Source organism: Periplaneta americana, chromosome 4 (genome assembly GCF_040183065.1).
Source record: "Periplaneta americana isolate PAMFEO1 chromosome 4, P.americana_PAMFEO1_priV1, whole genome shotgun sequence".
Taxonomy (NCBI): Eukaryota; Metazoa; Arthropoda; class Insecta; order Blattodea; family Blattidae; genus Periplaneta; species Periplaneta americana.
This window is the reverse complement of record NC_091120.1, coordinates 128,997,540-129,017,222: the sequence shown is the minus strand read 5'-3', so window position 1 is coordinate 129,017,222 and position 19,683 is coordinate 128,997,540. Positions and strand designations below refer to the sequence as shown.

Below are 19,683 nucleotides of genomic sequence, written 5' to 3'. Positions count from 1 at the left end.
AACAAGGCTTCACAACTGGTCCCAAAAGAACAACATGGACATCAGTATGCCAAAAACCTCCTATCAGTACTTCTCACTAAGACATACAAGCAAATCCTTCAACTTAGCAATCAACAACACACAAATAGCTAAAATTAACTGCACAAAATACTTAGGAGTACATCTTTATAATAAATTAAACTGGGAACAACATATCAAGAAAACTCACACATACTGAAGAGATTAGCTGGGAAGAAATGGGAAAGCTCATTGGACACCCTAAACAAAACATATAAAATCTATGTGAAACCAATAATAACTTATGGAGAAGAATCAATGGTAACAGCTCAACATATTACAATGAATAAACTAGAAACAATCCAGAATAGAATGCTCAGATTAATTTCAAGAGCAGTCAAAACAACTAACACTAAAGCTATGAGAATGTACACAGGCAACCTCTCAATTCAGAAGGAGATAGAAAAGAAATCTTGCATTATGCGCACAAAAGTAGCTGCTTTACCAATAGGAGTTCAACCAAAAAATACAGCACCACAGAACTTAAGCACACAACCAACATTCTTCCATAAAACTGATCATCTTTTTCAAAAACACGCCTTGGAAGCCAAAACTGAGCAAAAACCTCATATGCAGAACCCATTAGCCTACCAGCTGTATAATGCTAACCTCTCAATAAAAGAAATAATAAAGAATAATAACACAATTCCACTAGTAACCAAGCAACTAATTTTGGAAAAAAATAAGAAGTTCCCAGAATCAGAGTGGCTAAGAATCTTCACAGATGGCTTCAAAATGAAGAGCGAAAATGCAGGATCTGGCATTTACTCGGTCTTGTTTAGTCAGTACGTTACAGTAGGTGCAAACAACATACCCTTTGAAGGAGAGGTAAAAGCAATAGAAGTGGCACTTAAAAACCTTCTAATCCATTTGAAAATGTTCACAAAAGCCGTGATCTTAGCAGACTCAAAAGCTGCAATCCAGGCAATAACTTCCAACCAAACACCAGAAAATGAAACAACTTGGAATGTCATAAACTCCTAAAGCATCTAGGACATCAAAACAAGTCAATAGCTTTCCAGTGAATACCTTCACATGTTGGACTATTTGGCATTGAAATGGCAGAACAACTTGCCAAAAAAGGCAAAACCTAAACAATAATCCACTCCAAATCAAATCTCTGCAGGAAGATTGAAGAAATCAAGAAGGTATTTCAAATGGAAAACATGCAAGAAAATATTACAGCTCCCAGAGGGAAGTCATGGGAAAAAATTGATGAACTATCAACGAAAGTAAAATATAAAGGCCGCAAGGAAACTGTAGCAAAATTTAGGTTGATGTCAGGACATGACAACCTGGCTCACCATCTACACAGGATAGGCATATATCATTCCAACAGATGTGTTTTGTGCAACAACCCTAACCAAATCATGGACAAACAACACCTTCTGTTCTGCCCAGCCTTAAACCCAGCTGCATAACAGACTGAGGAGACCTTGTTAGCTTGTACTGGGAAGCTAGAGAGAAAAGACTTGATTGTCAATTCTAGCCATTGGGGGGGGGGGACAAATAAATATTATTATGCTGAAATAATCATTCACAATGATGTATCTCTAATCCTAATGTACTTCTGGGTGAAATAGAATTGTTCTGATTTGGATATTCAATAAATAAACAACTCAGTAATTTAATTTGCGTGGATAAACTGACATATTTAACTCTGGAAATGTGACATGACCTTCCCTTTTTCCCCCCAACTCTTCCTCACTCTCCCATCCTTGAAGTACCCTTACAGATTACCCAATCTCAGCAAAATTAATCGAAAGAAGTTAAAAAAAAAATTACTGCACACAGAGAAATGGATGGATAGAGCACATACCAAAACAAGTTTTTTTTTAAATCAGTGATATTAAAAGTATGCATATCCGTGAATATATAAAGAATATGACATGTTTACCCATGACATTCTTTACTCAGTTCGTAACAATTCAGTTCCTTTGTTATGTTATGTTTACAGTTCGTTTTCCTAAATGATCATTAAAAGCAAGGATGGCCCAAGGAGCAGGCCAGATGGGCCGTGGCCCAGGGTGCCAAAATAATGAAAAAATCATACTACTTACTTACTTACTTACTGGCTTTTAAGGAACCCGGAGGTTCATTGCCGCCCTCACATAAGCCCGCCATTGGTCCCTATCCTGAGCAAGATTAATCCATTCTCTATCATCATATCCCACCTCCCTCAAATCCATTTTAATATTATCTTCCCATCTACGTCTCGGCCTCCCTAAAGGTCTTTTTCCCTCCGGCCTCCCAACTAACACTCTATATGCATTTCTGGATTCGCATTTCTGCATTCGCCATATGTGCTGCATGCCCTGCCCATCTCAAACGTCTGGATTTAATGTTCCTAATTATGTCAGGTGAAGAATATAATGCGTGCAGTTCTGTGTTGTGTAACTTTCTCCATTCTCCTGTAACTTCATCCCTCTTAGCCCCAAATATTTTCCTAAGCACCTTATTCTCAAACACCCTTAACCTATGTTCCTCTCTCAAAGTGAGAGTCCAAGTTTCACAACCATACAGAACAACCGGTAATATAGCTGTTTTATAAATTCTAATTTTCAGATTTTTCGACAGCAGACTGGATGATAAAAGTTTCTCAACCGAATAATAACAGGCATTTCCCATATTTATTCTGTGTTTAATCATATTCGTATTTATTTAATGAAACAATTATATTTTTATAGCAGAAATTATCCAGTAGTTGAAACCCTTTACTAAGTTATCACACAAATAAATAACACACCTTAATTAATTTATTGCATCATATATTTGGTGTTGCATCTTCTGCACTTAACATTTCAGCATTACACAGATTCAGCTTAATATGTCATGTCACGTGTCCAACAATGAATAATATCTTGTTACTCTAAATCAGTGGTCGTCAGCACTTGCTGAAATGGGTAAAGAGTAAGCAGTGCAACATAATATACCCCGTCGTGCAGCAGGAAGAGGGAAAGAGCATACCCGCCAGCAGTCTCGGATGCACCATAGTGCAGTATCTTATCCACAGGTAAGAGACGCTAGCCCAAGGGTGCACTGTTGACCAGTATTGTTAATCCTTCTTATAAGCGACGGCTGTAAGTATTTCTAAATTCGACCTAAGCAGCTACATATTTTGAAACAGAAGTAAAATGGCTAGACAGAATAAGAATGGAGTTGTGTTGGAAAGAATGGGTGAAGAAAGAATGATGCTGAAACTTATCAAAAAGCGAAAAAGGAATTGATTGGGTTACTGGCTGAGGAGAAACTGCCTACTGAAGGATGCACTGGAAGGAATGGTGACTGGGAGAAGAGTTCGAGGTAGAAGAAGATCAGATGATAGACGACATTAAGATATGTGGATCATATGCAGAGACTAAGAGGAAGGCAGAGAATAGGAAAGATTGGAGAATGCTGGATTTGCGGTGAAGGACCTGCCCATGGGCGGAACACTTATGTATATATGTATATAGTAATAATAATGTTACAATGAGAAAACTAATATACTTGTGGTGAAGGATCTGCCCATGGGCAGAACACTTATGTATGTATGTATGTATGTATTAATAGTAATGTTACAATGAGAAAACTAATATACTATAATATCTTTAAAATGTTAATATGCCAACATGAAGATTTTAAGAATAATAAAATTCTAGTGCACCATATTTTCAATTCTATAAATAACAGTTTAAATAATGACGTAAAAATGCAGCTGCTAAAATTGATCAGGGAAGAGAAAAAGGAATTGACTGGATCACTGGCTGAGAAGAAACTGTCTACTGAAGGATGCACTGAAAGGAATGGTGAACGGGAGAAGAGTTCGGGGCAGAAAAACATATTAGATGATAGACAACATTAAGATATATGGATCATACGAGGAGACAAAGAGGAAGGCAGAAAATAGGAAAAATTGGAGAAAGCTAGATTTGCAGTGAAAGACTTGCCCTTGGGCAGAACACTGAATGAACGAACGAACGAACGAACGAACAAACAAATGAATGTGCAAGTCCTCAATATTCAGTGCACAGATGTGCATGGTTCAAGTAATATTGTGGTGAACTGTGGTTTTTAGTTTTAGTTTTGTTTCGTTAGTTTATGTTAATATCAGAATAGAAAATCACTTCTAAACTGCCTAATGCACAAAACAGAAAGTGAAAGCTTTAGCTGATACAAGAGATAGCACTAACTCATGCCTAGTATTCATTATGTGATGATGATAATTACTGTGATCATAGTATACAAAATGAGCCATTTAATGACGATGATACGAAAACACATCATAATGAGCAAAATATATCAATACTGAAAACACATTAACATCTGCTTCATTAGCAGATGACTTTCAAGCAGATTATTTGAATAACATAAGTCTATGGCCCAACCTCACATTTCAAATTCGAGACCAGGTCATTGTGCATGTACCACAAAAAATAGTTGATCCTGATTCATAATTTCCATTAGATGCGCCAAAAAATCTCGAAAATAAATCCACAAATCACAGTCGCCGATTTTCTCTGCATTATTGCACAAGGAAACTGGCTAATAATGAAATACTACCGCAAATCCCTTCAGTATTCTGAAACAAAAATTGGGTGTATGGTTTATCCTCATCCATTCTAAGTTAGTTTTTCTAAATGATTATTGATTCTCTTGAAATTATCTTCACCATCCTTCCTGTATTTACTCATATTAGTTGCATAGGCATTGTTAGATCAATATCGCCCACTAGTGTCATAGCAAAAACAATGGAGATGGTTTCTAACACTCTCAAATGGTACTTAAAATCTCACTATCTTATTAACTACTGACTAGCAGGTTCCAGGGAACTAAGATCTTTCAGCAAAAGAAAAACGGTATTAGCAATTTTTGTGGACTTTCAAACAGCTTCTGATTCAATTTGAAGATATAAAAAAGAAAAAAAACGCGCACGTGCACGCGCACGCGCACGCGCACGCGCACACGCACACACACACACACACACACTCTCTCTCTCTCTCTCTCTCCCCCCCCCCCCGAACTCCGACCAAACACAAGCGCTGCTCACTTGGTCCTCAAATGTATTAATATTATTTTATCTTCTTTTATACTTATGTATTATTTTATTATAATTCTATTGTTCAATTTTCTGTATTTTGTATTTATATATTTTCTGTACATATTTACAATATGTAATTCTAGATTTACAATACGTAAATTAGCAATGGAAAAAATTCAAAGTTTCATTAAATTAAATTAAAAATTTACATAACTTACATGAACTAGGAATAAGAGTAATACGTGGGCAATCATCCAATCAAATTGGAGGTATTGTGTGGTTAGCACGATGATCCTCCCCAAAACCGTTATAGCTGACGTTCGTAACTGGATTTCACTACCCGGTGGGCACCAGTCCCACACACTGGCCGAAATTTCGTGAGAAAATTTCCTCCTCCATGAGGACCCGAACCAGCACGCATTTCATAATGTGAGTCCTAGACAGGATGCTTCAAACACAATGTCATGGCACAGGACTGTCACAAGAAATCAGTAGCCAAAAAACTTCGGTCACGGAGGCAAACCTAAAGACGCAAAAAAATTTGTTTACTACGATCACAGATGTCATTATAAATGTACTGAAATTTCTAAGCAGACAGCATCCGACACATTTGTTAGGTTTTGGGGACTAGGATATTGGAATCGTCAAACAGCTTACATAGCTTCATGTGTACACATACAGACTCCTGATAGGAAAAAGGACACTGCATCAAACAAGACAAGATCCGTCACCATTACTTTGAATAACCAAAGAGTATGCAAAGAATTCTTTTTTTAAAACACTGAATATAAGCAACAGGAGATACTCTCGAGCAGTAAAACGCAAGTCACACACAGGATTTGTAGAACTATACAAGTGAGGTAAGCAACTGAATCCTAACAAAATTTCTCGTTAGTGAAACAAAATTCTGAAATGTTTCCAAAATATAGAAGTTATTATTCGTGAAAAGATGATCTAAACAAAAAACATCTGCCATCTCATTTGAGCATTTCAAAATTGTATGAATGTTACAAGGAGTTTTGTACTGAAAATCAACGCCAATCAGAAAAAGAGTGCTGTAACATGATATTTTTAATATTTGCTTCAATATTTCATTTCACCATCTTTATAGTCACACCTGCAACAAATGTGACAAATTTGCAATTTGAATGAAGGCAGCTGAAAACTAAGAAATTGAAAAAAAAAATAGTTAAAAAGAAAGGGAGGAACATTAGAAGAAAGCAGAACAAGCAGTAGAGGAAAAAAAAATTCGCAAAGGAATTGGCCAAACAATCACAAGATGAGGTTGCTGCAATATATTTTGATCTGCAGAAGACTTTGCCTAACTCTTTGTGGACTACATACAAGATAGAACCCTTTGGAAGTAAAATTTTTTGAACTCCATGATTTAGGATGATTGTGGTTCTGGCTGATATGTACATCTATTATCTCACTTGACAGTATGTGTCAGAGAAAGAACAATTGTTTGTATACATCTTAAGTGTAATATGTAGCTAATCGGTGATGTATGCAATGGAAAGAGAAAGGAACCGGTCACCCTACCGCATTATCTCCTGGCCTAGTTGCCTCATAAGTGGTGCTTTGTTGATATCACTTGAGAGGTTCAGACCTGTCTTCAGACAGTTTACTAAACAACAACAACAACGATCTAGGAAATAATAATACCTTATGTAGACATGGGATGAATCTGTAGCCTTTTGAGGTTCTTCTGAAGTTGCTTCATGTTTATGTACAAAAGAGATAACATTCAGTGATCCATGTGGAAGTCAAAAGCACAATACAAATATACTGAAATTTTGAATCCATGTTGTTAACACAACAAACATAGGAAGTGTAAAACATAAATTTCTGTAGCCTGGTCATACCTATACAGAGTTAGACGAAGATTTTGCACCAACTGAAAAAGAACACACTCCACAGTTCTTATGTTTTCATTCCATCTAAGTGGACAAAGACTATCAGAGAAACTGTGACAGAAATGAAAACCGAGGATTTCTTCAATTTCAGTAATGTTACAGGGATCTCTCCCAATATGAAACAAGATTCCAACAAACAAAATATCACATGGAGAAATGTGAAATGGATAAAATTGACAAGAATGAACCTTTTACAATACAATTCAAGCATTCTCTCTCCGAAATGATAAACTTCAATGAAGCTGACTAGTCTGCAAAGATGAGAGGTTGACCTTTCAAGCAAGTTTTTTATGGTCTATACAGCACTCCATCGAATACTAAATACTTGCAATGGAAAGATCTGCAGGAATTACTGAAATTCATTCCTCCTGTTTACCATCATTTTTATATAAATCTTGGCCATGAGAAACTCTCCTAAAAAAATTCGAAGCCTAAAAGAGCAGTTGAAACAGTAAAGAACAATGAGGTCCTCAAAACTCAAGATAATGATGGAGGACGATTTATTTTAAAAAGTGAAGACGAAAACTGAAAATGTACTTGCACCACTTTTTGTCTAAGCAACCTTATGTGTAAAAATAACACACGACAGATAACTCAAGATTTTTTGAACAATCATTTCTAGAAAATGAAAAAGAAAAACTACACTGCAATATGTTATATTACAATTGATATCCAATGTACTGTCATTTTTTTATTAAATATTATTTCAAATGTCTTGTATCATAATTAATATTATTATATCTTATTAGTCAATAATTGCAACAGTATTTTCATTCAGTCATATTCATAATAGGATAAAACTGGATTCAATCATAGCCTTCTCTAGTCATGGCCCGGCCCACACTACGTGGCAATGTCGGACAGCACGTTAGTTGCCGTCCTATCCTGCTGCATAGCTGTTAAATGCAAGAAAAGCAGTAGGCTACATCATTTTTTATTTCAAAGAAAAAGTAATGACTTCCTGAATCTTTAGTGAATTCACTAAACATTATGCGATTCACCCTATTATTATCAGTTATGACACAAAATGTTTTCCAATCCACATACATGTATTTGTTGTAAGATATCTTCACATATTTCTGCTGAACCTGGCCCTGTAAGTTGATTCACCATAACAAGTCTTAATACTTTTCACATTTCTTAAATTACCAAAATGCAGCAAATTAAAAAAATTTCCGGTACAACACTTTTCGCAAGATCATCTATTTTATTTGCAGCAATCCCAATCAATCGTCCATTTTTGTAGTCTACAGTTCCTTTTACTCGAATTTGATATACTTGAATCTTCACAATATTTTCACTCTCTGAATACTGCCTAACATGTTTCAAGAACTATTTATTCTCAGATTTTGAAGAAGGGGATACTTTAAACAATTTGGAAAGTTTTCTTAGATAGGCTATCAAGGGTGCGGTAATGACAAGATGAAGTTCAGTCTAATCATATCCTAATACTTGGCATTCTGGATATAAATTAAAAAAGAGTTTATAATTATTGAGGATACATCGTACTGTCGCCCTGAACAGCGCAGTTCGAATGGTGCTGGCCTTCTGTGTCCGAGACTGCAAGATCGATCCCGGCCCAGGTCGATGGCATTTAAGTGTGCTTAAATGCGACAGGTTCATGTCACTAGACTTACTGGCATGTCAAAGAACTCCTGTGGGACAAAATTCTGGCACATCGGCGACACTGATATAACCTCGGCAGTTGCGAGCGTCGTTAAATAAAACATAATTTAATTTACATCGTACTTAGGTTTTTTTTAAATATTAGAACAAAGTTTTTACATAAAACATAAAACCTTTTTAAGCTGCTTTCATCACAGTTCTCATTGTTTTCAGCAACAATTTCAAACTTTTTAGCGAGGCAGTAATTTGAGATACAAGAGTGCTTTTGTTATTGGTATCTGGTGAAATGTAACAATAACAAAAATCTATTAGAGATGGAAGCTGACTTCATTCTGTGAGCAAAGAATTTCTACAGTTATTAGCAAGTTAGAGGCTGTCCATATTAAAACTTCATTCAGTAGATGTTCATTCATTTATTATTTTTTTTATTTTATTTTTTTTTTTATTTAACCTGGTAGAGATAATGCCATCAGGCCTTCTCTTACCCTCCACCAGGGGAATTGCACACTAGTGTTCATTTGCACACTAAAATCCCTGTTTATTCTAATGCTAACAGTCATTTTAGGAGCATTAGTTGCATCTAGTTCATACACTGTTCAACAAGATTCGTTTTTAAATAATGACACGTCTTTTTTTGATAGTTTCTTTGATACATTAGAAAAAAAAATAGGAAAATGCTACACACGGTTTTCTTTGTCTGCCTCTCTCTTTTCAGCCTTCTTTCCGTTTTTAAGGCAATTGTCAATTTCTTCTCTACTTTTTTTGTTTATTTTAGTTTTTTATTTTAGTTGGTTATTTAATGACGCTGTATCAACTACTAGGTTATTTAGCGTCGATGAGATTGGTGATAGTGAGATGAGGCCGAGGATTCGCCATAGATTACCTTGCATTCATATTATGGTTGGGAAAACCTCGGAAAAAAACCAACCAGGTAATCAGCCCAAGAGGGGATCGAACCCGCACCTGAACACAACTTCAGACAGGCAGGCAAGTGCCTTAACCGACTGAGCCACGCCAGTGGCTTCGTCTCTCCTCTGTTACGGATTTTTCCATTTGGTTCCACTCACACTGCTTAGATATGAAAGAAAATTTGGAAAAACATTCGGAATTGGATAATCATGTTTACGAAAATTCGCCTTTTCGTCCTTGTCGATGTATTTCTCAACAAAGCTCAAGTCACTTTTCCTGAAAATGTTCCTTTCATACCACAGATCTGTTGGTTGGTGGCCAGTCTGCCCGTGGAACCCAACGAATACATTTACTGCGTAGTTTGGGATCTCTAGGAAACCAAAAACTACTTACAATATTATCCTTCTGCTTTTATTGTCTTATCATAGTTACTTATGCAGCTCAGCACTACACACACCTAAATCTATTATCATGGTTATGAAAAGTTTATGTTATCACAGACATCATAGCAATGGAAATATAGGCGCAAATGCACAAGCGAGGAAAGCGTCTTACAATGAAACACATGGCACATTGCTGAACTGACAGGACGGGCTGCAGCATTGCCACATTTACCAGGGCTGGGCAATGACTAGAGAGAGCTATGATTCAATTCAATCAAACAGTACTAAAAACACACAAACTGTTTGATTGAATTGAATCCAATTTTATATAATTATGTGATTGAATGAAAACACTGTTGCAGTTATTGACTTAGCCATTCATAGCGTTCTGCCCAAGAGCACGTCTTTTACTGCAAACCCAGCATTCTCCAGTCTTTCCTATTTTCTGCCTTTCTCTTGAGTTATTGACTAATAAGATATAACAATATTCACTATGAATTATCCTAGCGAGGAAAAGTTAGTCAATCAATATTACGAATACTACCATAGAACCCCTTTTTAACGGATCTCTATGGGATTACTTCCCCCCCCCCAAATAGGGGTTTTCCTTAAAAGGGGGGGGATTTACATAAAATGGGAAGAAAAGATTAAAATAACTGGTACTAACATGTGTTACATACCAAACATTATTGTAATCATTTAAATAGGCCTATAATAAATTATTTACAATAAATTTCATTATAATATTTTATGACTCTTCAAATGGTGAGACACGAACCCGAACCACACTGAAACTCGACATTGAAAATATATTTTTCTCTTCTTCATTATTCCCCAAACTGAAGTAGTTGGCAAACCATGCTTTTTTGCCATAAGTGATAGTGTTATTTGAGGATTAGCCTTGACATTCCTTATTATTTTCACTTTCTGTCCTACAGTTATTTCTTCCATTCAGTCGCCATTACAACACTGCATAAGCAGCATAAACTAATAAAAAAAACTTGGACACAAGATCCACACAACTCGCGAGAATAAAGCAAGCAAAGCGATCACTCTGTAAAAGAAGTGCAAAGCAAGACCATAAAGAATGGTAAAGAATAACACTGCTGCATGATGCCACATTACTATTGATTGAAATGTGCTATCGAATATATTGGTACTATTGATTATTGAAATTCAAGTCGATATTTCAGGCTTCACTGTCACAAAATCCACTAGAAAAAGTATTCCTTAATAGCCGGATTTTCCTTATACCGTGTTTACTTAAAAGCGGGAATTATTTACATTACTCTTATGGTAATTTGGCTAGAACTTAACAGATTATTTCTTTAAAAAAAAGAGGAATGTTAAAATGGGATTTTACTGTATGTGTTTTTTAATATTGTTTAATTGAATTCAACTTTATATATTCTATGACTGAATGAAAACACAGTTGCAGTTATTGACTAATAAGATATAACAATATTAGTTATGAATTATCCTAGTGAGCAGTAAGGGAAGTGGGAAAAAACCAGAGGCAGTATGCTACCCCAAGATTTTCGTCTCGCATACCTCAATTTAAAAAGGCATACCCTCTCCTTTACAACATACCTGCTGGATCGCATCCTATAAACTGCCTGCTCAATGAAAATTATTTTGCAACTAGGTGGTAGGCAGTACCCAGCGCTATTAACATTATCAGTACTATGCAGTCACTACCTGCCACCTTGTGACTACTCGCACATAACCATTGATTGGGCAGACAGTATAAATAGCCATAGGATGTGATCCAGCAGGCAGTGACATACACATACATGATGTATACAATAAATTGTTTTGTGCAGTCAGTAATGCAAATCTTTAGAGCTTACACAACACATTAAATTTCTTAATAAAATAATTTCAGTTATTTACTAGATTATTTTGCAATCTCCATTGAATCTTATAATTTAAAATAATGTTAAAGCTTCAAGGTGCCTTACTTAATTATTAATAAAAAGTGCAACAACAACAAAAATGACACAGTCACTAAATTGGCAACAATAGCCGCTACAAGCTACACACCACAGCCTTCTATACTTGAAATACTACAATAATTGTAAGCATCCCAGGTGTTGATTTATCAAATAAACGTGTCTAAATCAGTGAGCTCTATACTAAACAGGAGACATTACTCAATGCTTTAAAAGCATAACGTGAGTGCTGAGCGCCTGAGCGTATTGCTATCTCTTTCTAACAGTGTTGTCCTTCTTTCTCTTGCAGTGAAATGCTATCGTACACAATTTTTATTGCTTACTGCGCATATGCAATATGAATCTCACGAAAGACTGACTGGAACACATTAGTTAGAAAGAGAGAGCAATACCCTCTCCAACATGGTGTCTAGTCACACTTTCAGACAGGAAAGAGCATTGCTGTGGTGTCTCCTGTTTAGTATAGAGCTCACTGGTCTAAATACACGTTGAATTCAGTTCCTGAGGACTGTGGTTTAGATTTACGAAGCAAACAGATAGTACTCTTTGCTGTGAAGAAATGTATAAACAAATTTTTACGAATAACATTTTTTCAGTGATAGTATGTCGTTTTTCACTAACAGTATGTTTTCTGTTCAAAGAAACCAGTGCTAGTGAGGGAAAGTTGGTCAATCAATATTACGACTTTGTCTTTTTAATACTGTTACTGATAAGAGAGATTTATCAACAAAAAGCATAGCAAAATATCTTGGTTGATGATTAACGTGGATATAACATATAAATTACAATACTGATAGGAGAAAAACAGCGCTCTTTCCTCAAATTATGTTAAAGAAAAAATGGGGACCTCCATTAAAAACCATTAATATCATTTATAAGATATACTTGCGGTATGTCAAAACTGTCATTATGTATTCTGGGGAAATATTAATCACAGCATAAAAATAATCTAGAAAAATACATTTCAATATTAGACCCTCATATTATGAGAAGTTGGGCGAAGTACGCATAACTCACATGCTGCTGTTCATGTTGACTTTCGTGAATTGTGAAGAAATGTCACACTCATTTGGCATTTTCATCTGACATTACAGCCCACCCATTTCTTTATACTCTGCACTTCCAGTGGCCATAAATTTTTCATATTATGCACAAACAGTCCATCTAGATCAGACATGGGAATAAGAGTGGGGAGGTATAAATGAACGAGTTCACTCCTTTCACAATATTTCGGAAATAGCTGAGTGTGTTTATATCAACAGGTAACTACATGAACTTGGTTTTTCTTCTGCTTAGGAGTGTGCAAAACTAATGCGGTATGCCATTACATTAAACATTTAAAATCAAGCCAAATACGCAATACAGGCTTTAGTATGATTACTACGGCTTAGCACTCATTACACATAATCAATGTAGTCTATACCACCCACAATGTTTGGTCAGGATGAGTCTGTCTATATCAATGGTGGGCATTTCTGCGGCATTGCTGCAGTAACATCAGACCTCAGCGAAGCATCAAACTAACCCCCTACCTTCCCCTTCCCCCACTCCATGAAAATACTGCGCGTGTAAGTGGAGGATTATACTGGATTGCTGTACTTCGGAGCTTCATTAGTGATACAATGTCTTTCGCAGAATCATATGAATCGAGAGGATATCACATAGGTGAATTCAGTACTCCAATATGATGGAGGTGTTTACTGAGGCAATCATCTATGCTAGTCTGTCATGGCATAGAGATGCGTCCCACAGGAGGCAGAGGTGGGAACGGTCGGTGGACTCAAGTAAGCCCTCCCGGCTAGGTCCGAAGGACCCGCTAACCGAAGACAGGTGTGGTCCTCCTTTCATATAGGGGGTTGAGAAAGGACAGTACAACCGCCAACTCTTAAAAACATGGTGTCCTTCAAGAAAATGGTTAAAATCAGCTCATCAAAATGTTGCATCCTAAAGTAAAACATTCCGGAGTAATAGTCCCCCGGTCGGATCTCCGGGTGGGGACTGCCTTGGGAGGGAAGAACGATGAAAACGTGAAGATACTACAATTCACATAGTGTACACATAGTTAAAATTCACATAGGCTACATAAACTTCTAAAAATCATGGAAATGCTCAGATTGCATACAACACATTTCTTCCAAGGTATTATCAAATCAGTTATAGATTTAGCTACTGACCTAGACACTGAAATAACCATCAATCCTGCATCAATTGTCTCACCAGTCTCAATAGACCAAACTATCCCTCAGTTATCCTTGAAGAGATCTACTGAGTCACTGTGTATGTGCCCTACTTAGATTGTCATTTCATCACAAAACCATTGTTTTCCTGATCAAAATAGCACACAACCACCAACATGAACGTTATAACAGCTTATGACATTGGAATTTACTAAAGATTATTATTTTTTTGGTCCTACAGAATATATCTGTTATAACAATTAATATTAGAGAAGAAAAATTCGCTCCACCGCCGGGGATCGAACCTGAGTCCTTGGTTCTATGTACCAAGCGCTCTCATCATTGAACTAAGTCCAATCCATAGCACCGGATCGAACCCCTCTCCTCCAGTGTTTTGTGGCCTGACTCCAAGTCGGCATGTTGACATTTTATTAAGTCAACTGCCATTATACATGGAGCGCACTCAATTGAGTGACTTGGTGGCCGGGATTCCACAGTAATATGCACAGTAATCTGTACAGAAATATGCACTGTTGCTAAAAGAATCTACTAAAGATTATTATTATTTTGGTCTTACAGAATATATCTGTTATGGTAACAATTAATATTAGAGGAGAAAAATTCGCTCTGCCAGTCAACTGCCATTATATAAGAAGCGCACTCAATTGAGTGACTTGGTGGTGGCCAGGATTCCACAGTAATATGCACAGTAATCTGTACAGAAATATGCACTGTTGCTAGGAAAATCTATTAAAAATTGTATAATGGCAGTTGACTTAATAAAATGTCAACATACATGCCCAACTTGGAGTTAGGCCACAAAAGGAAAAACACTGGAGGAGAGGGCTTCGATCCGGTGCTCTGGATTGGACTTTGGCGTAGCTCAATGGTGAGAGTTCTTGGTACGTAGAACCAAGGACCCGGGTTCGATCCCCAGCAGTGGAGCGAATTTTTCTCCTCTAATATTAATTATGACATTGATGGCCGGTTTCACCAAGCTTCTTTAAATCAGCACAAACGACTTGTCAACAAATGGATCGTTTAATTTTAACGGAATCTTTAAAAGTTGACTATTTCACCAAGCCTCGTATCTTTAAAATTAACAGGCGTTTACTAACGAGGGGATTTTGTACTTGTATCTTGCATGTTTTGTTTTTCATACGACCATGGCTTCGAAATCGCGAATTTCATTGGTTACATATGATCATGGCTGACTTTGTTTGGCATGAGGAAACAATCATAGGCAAACGGGTAAGAGGCAGTAATTTTAATAACATCTTCCTAAATACAGTATGTTGTCATACCGCAATTAAAAAAAAAAAAGACAGCTGCTTCCAAATGTAAATAATAGGAATATAGAGCAGTTAAATTGTAGCTTCTAAAGGAAATCTGAGAAAATTTAGCGGACTACAAGGTCGACAGCTTAAAAATTGATGCCACAATTAATTATATACAAAGCATTCTAAGCAGTTATATTAGGCCTAAATTTAGGACGGGAAATCGCCTCTTCCATAAATTGCATACTACTTTTCCACTGTATTTCATGCAGATTTATTAGTACCCTGTAACAATTTTGCCATACTTGTGTGGCAGGATTCAGGAGAGATGTCATTAAATTGGATTTTAAGGGGTATCCATTGTCTCCTAAAAGAAAATCTCTTTGCACCCTTTTCATTTAAAAGGCATCCTCCTTTGGAATGTTGTGCTATCCGTGTAGACCATAACATTATCTTAAACCGAGAAGAATCTGTTGGAGAGGAGTTAAGTGGGTGATTCCTATCTGTTGTATTCTAACCTATTACAATTTCAATAAACTAGCGCTGAGGTAGTTCTGAGGTAGAAGTGAAAATCGTTGAACTTATAAGGGATTTTTTTGTGGTAATGCAGTTGATCGTATATGCAAGGCATAACAAAAAATTAAACTAATCAAACATAACCTGTCACAGATTCGTATGTGCAAGGTGTAGGCTATAAGCAAAGTACGAAGGAAACTACCTCGGCGCTAGTTTAGCCACAATTTTTCTATGCGGAGCGTTACATAGGCCTATGAAATTGTTTGAATATTGAAGGAAAAATAGGATCTTCTATTGCAGAATCTTTTGGCTATATTACTGCCAGGATATACGATTGGAACATGTACACACTCTATGTTGTCTATGACAACATAAAATTTAGCTATAAGCTTATTAGGCCTATAGAAATAATGACTATTGTAATGTTGGTAGTACGTCTGATAATTTATTCACATATCTAGATAATACAGCTTTTGATACCCCGTTCATATCATCAATTACTATTTCAAAACTTCCCGCAACATTATTTTAAAACGAGAAGAATCTGTTGAAGAGGCGTTAAGTGGGTGATTTCTGTCGTATTCTAACCTATACAGTATACTGGTATTCAGTTTCTTCTAGAACATTCTTACTAATTTCCTTAATGTGTAGCTTTCGTGGAATTCTTTATCACTTAAATCTTCAAAATGATTATTCCGAGTGTTATTACAACATATAAGTTCGTCGTTATGTTGAAGTTCTAAATAAAGAACTTCATCATCGAATAATTACGTCCGGCATGTTGTTGACTTCTTAACGCATCGTTACTGTTTTAACGCGACGAATAGGTCCTAATAAATTAACGATGAATTTAAAGATGCGTTAGCAATAATGATACTTGGTGAAACACAAAAACTGACTAACGTGTCATTAAATTATTTAACGAGACGTTATAATGATAACGAAGGTTGGTGAAACCGGCCATGAGTTTTCCGTCTTTATATCTCGCACCAAACTAACGGCCATCGATCGGTCAGACAGGTTACCTGTTTGTTATGATCCCCACAGTAGGTTTTTCACCTGAAGACGAAGAGAGATTCACTCTTCGAAACATTGTGTATTTATATTTTTGACAACTAGCAATGGAAAAAGAGCAAATTGCTCAACTATTAAACAATTCACTGTTGCTTACTCCCACCCCCATTCAGATTAATGACAAATGTTGCTCAATATAGTTTCTCTAAAGACATTACACAGGTATAATGATTCTACATCAATGAAAATTTAAGTGTAGAAACAGAGCAATGAAAAGAGTTATGGTCTATCAGAATTTGTGACAAAATTTCCATTGATCCTCTTGAACTTGCTTCTTAATACATATGACTGCAAGAACGACTTTGAAACAGTGGCTCAAGCCACTAAAATCTGCCTTGCTTTCCCAGCTATTATTTGTTCTTGTGAACGAACTTTCAGCACTTCAAGATGGGTAAAGACTTAGATGTGTTCAACTATGGCAGTGAACAACTAAATTGGACTCTGTATGCTCAGGCTTCATAGGGAACATCTTGTTTCGCAGTCTTCGAGATGTTTCTACTTTGTCTTTCAAAAATAACAGATAAGCGTTTCACATTGAAACTAACAATGTATAAATATATTTACTGGAACATAAATGAGTAGTGCTCCACCACTGGATATACAATCATGCAATCACCCATGCAGGGAAATAGTTGTAATTTCAATATATACATGTCTCAATTTTTCCCACGAATATGAAAATTAAACTTTAAGAACTTTTTAAACATATTGTTATCATGTCACAGTTATATAAGGATTCATCTTTGTAAGTAAAAAAACAGGTTGTTCTTGGTCTTAAATCTTAGATTGCAGGTACTAAAAAATGTTGTTAATTTTAAAGCATTCAATTCAATTGAATAGGGTATTATATATCATGGAACAGGCACTGTAACATTTACCTGTTCCTTATGCTGTTGCTTGAGAACACACACTTCTGAGGAGAAATTCTTTTGCAGGTCGGCCTCACGCACAGCAAACTGTTCCTGTAGGTGAAGCTTAAGACGAGCTACTGAATGCTGATGAGCCTCTTCAAGCTGCGAGCGTAGCAACTCCAATCTCTCCTGATGATCAATCTGAATCTCAGTCTTGGGGTGGATAGCATTTTCATCCATTTTTTTCAGAGTTCGATCAGAACTCATTTCAACCTAAGGAGAATGGCAAAATAAACAAATAGTACAAACATATCGACTGGAATAATTTAAAATCCAAATCACTAAGACATTAAACATAAAAAAGAAAACACAAACTGTAATTCGTGTAACAAAATTGCATTCGTGTAGCTATTGGAAGTCATATTTCTTCTTGCATAAATTAAAATATTTTTAGTTCATGGGACTTATTTTATATTGGTTCTCTTTGATACGAGTATGAAGACGAATTTAATGAACTTTGTTACTACTGTAAATCAAACGAAAAAGTAAAATGTAGCTCTATAAAATAGACTAATTGCAATTTGAAAACAACAGAGCAATAATGAAATCACTGAAGAATTCTATAGGCTTCATATTACAGTAAGTCTGAACTGTAGAGAAGAACAATCACATGACTGAGAAACCACACACAACACATGTTGCTTCACTTTTTTATTATTATTATTTAAGTAATGGGTACCTCTTTCTTGCACCAATTGAATTTTTATGGACCTATCTTCACATAGACTAAAATGAAGACATAAAGTGTATTGAAATTAAATTTCAAATACAATAAACATAACAAAATGAATTAATGAATATGGGAGATAATATAAATTCCTCATAAATCATTATCGGCTAACATAAACTAACAGGAAGGAGTGTTAATCAAGAAGAGAAGCAGTGCACTGATAAAGCTTTAATACATAATGGAAGAAAACAATACGGAAGAATAAGAAAGAGAAGTCAAGAAGATATTGACTAAATTTCAAATTGAACAGACCCAGAAACAAAATTTGGGCCACCTGAATTTTCCAAGTTCCAATTATAACATATGCAGTACGTTAAAACTGGAACTTGGAAAATTCAGGTGGAACAAATTTTGTTTCTAGGTGTGTACCAGTCATAGTTGTGTGGTCCAAGGCAAGACAACATGGAGTTTCGTGTGTTGTGATTGTATACATTGATTGCCTATGACAAATGACCATAGGAAGCGCCAAATTCAGTCAAATAAGTAAAACAGGATTTGGTCCATGTACAAATATGCAATTGATAGAATACTGCCACGTCTACCCACAAAATCAGCTTCATTTTGTCTTGGTCCATCAATATTTAGGCTATTAATGTTCCATCCACAACCACACAAACATTAAGGAATGCAGCAACAGCATAAGTAAATATATTTGGTCAACAGAAGTGTTAAAATACTAATGCTAAATAACATCACAACTGGTTTAGATTAATTCCTAGTGGGATACAATTACAATCTTTAATTTGTTTATTCAGAAATTGCTGCAATATTAAACTTTACAATCTAAGAACTATTGTAGGAAATGTGCCATCTTTACAAGTAAAGTTTACACATTTGTAAAATTATTTCTTGATTGTGAAACAAAACACTTATAAAATGATCAAAATTCCATTTGTAAAGATTTGATTTCCTTCGTAAAGTACAACATTATAAACAAAGATTGCAAAACAGAAATTTAAATTTTGAAGCACTGCGTGCTAAAAGTTGATAAGTTCATTTTCGGTGATTTTGAGATTGGCAGTGCAATGTGTTGTTTTACCCATGTACTACATATGAGGAAAAAGTTGTGTGGATTAAATGTTGATAAATCCAGTTTCTAGGCTGTCTCGGTTGAGTCATGCATATCAATGTGCGA

The 19,683-nt window shown here is 35.9% G+C and overlaps 1 protein-coding gene across 13 annotated transcripts in view; it reads right to left on the bottom strand.

The window, feature by feature from the left end:
- The window catches only part of LOC138698194 (A-kinase anchor protein 9-like), a 630,353-nt gene that overhangs the window by 490,181 nt on the left and 120,489 nt on the right, over positions 1-19,683 (bottom strand). For all 13 annotated transcript variants that reach the window (XM_069823957.1, XM_069823962.1, XM_069823964.1 and 10 more), the window contains exon 13: positions 17,786-18,031. In XM_069823957.1, the coding sequence (XP_069680058.1) occupies positions 17,786-18,031 (246 nt within the window). The remainder of the gene's footprint in view (positions 1-17,785; positions 18,032-19,683) is intronic.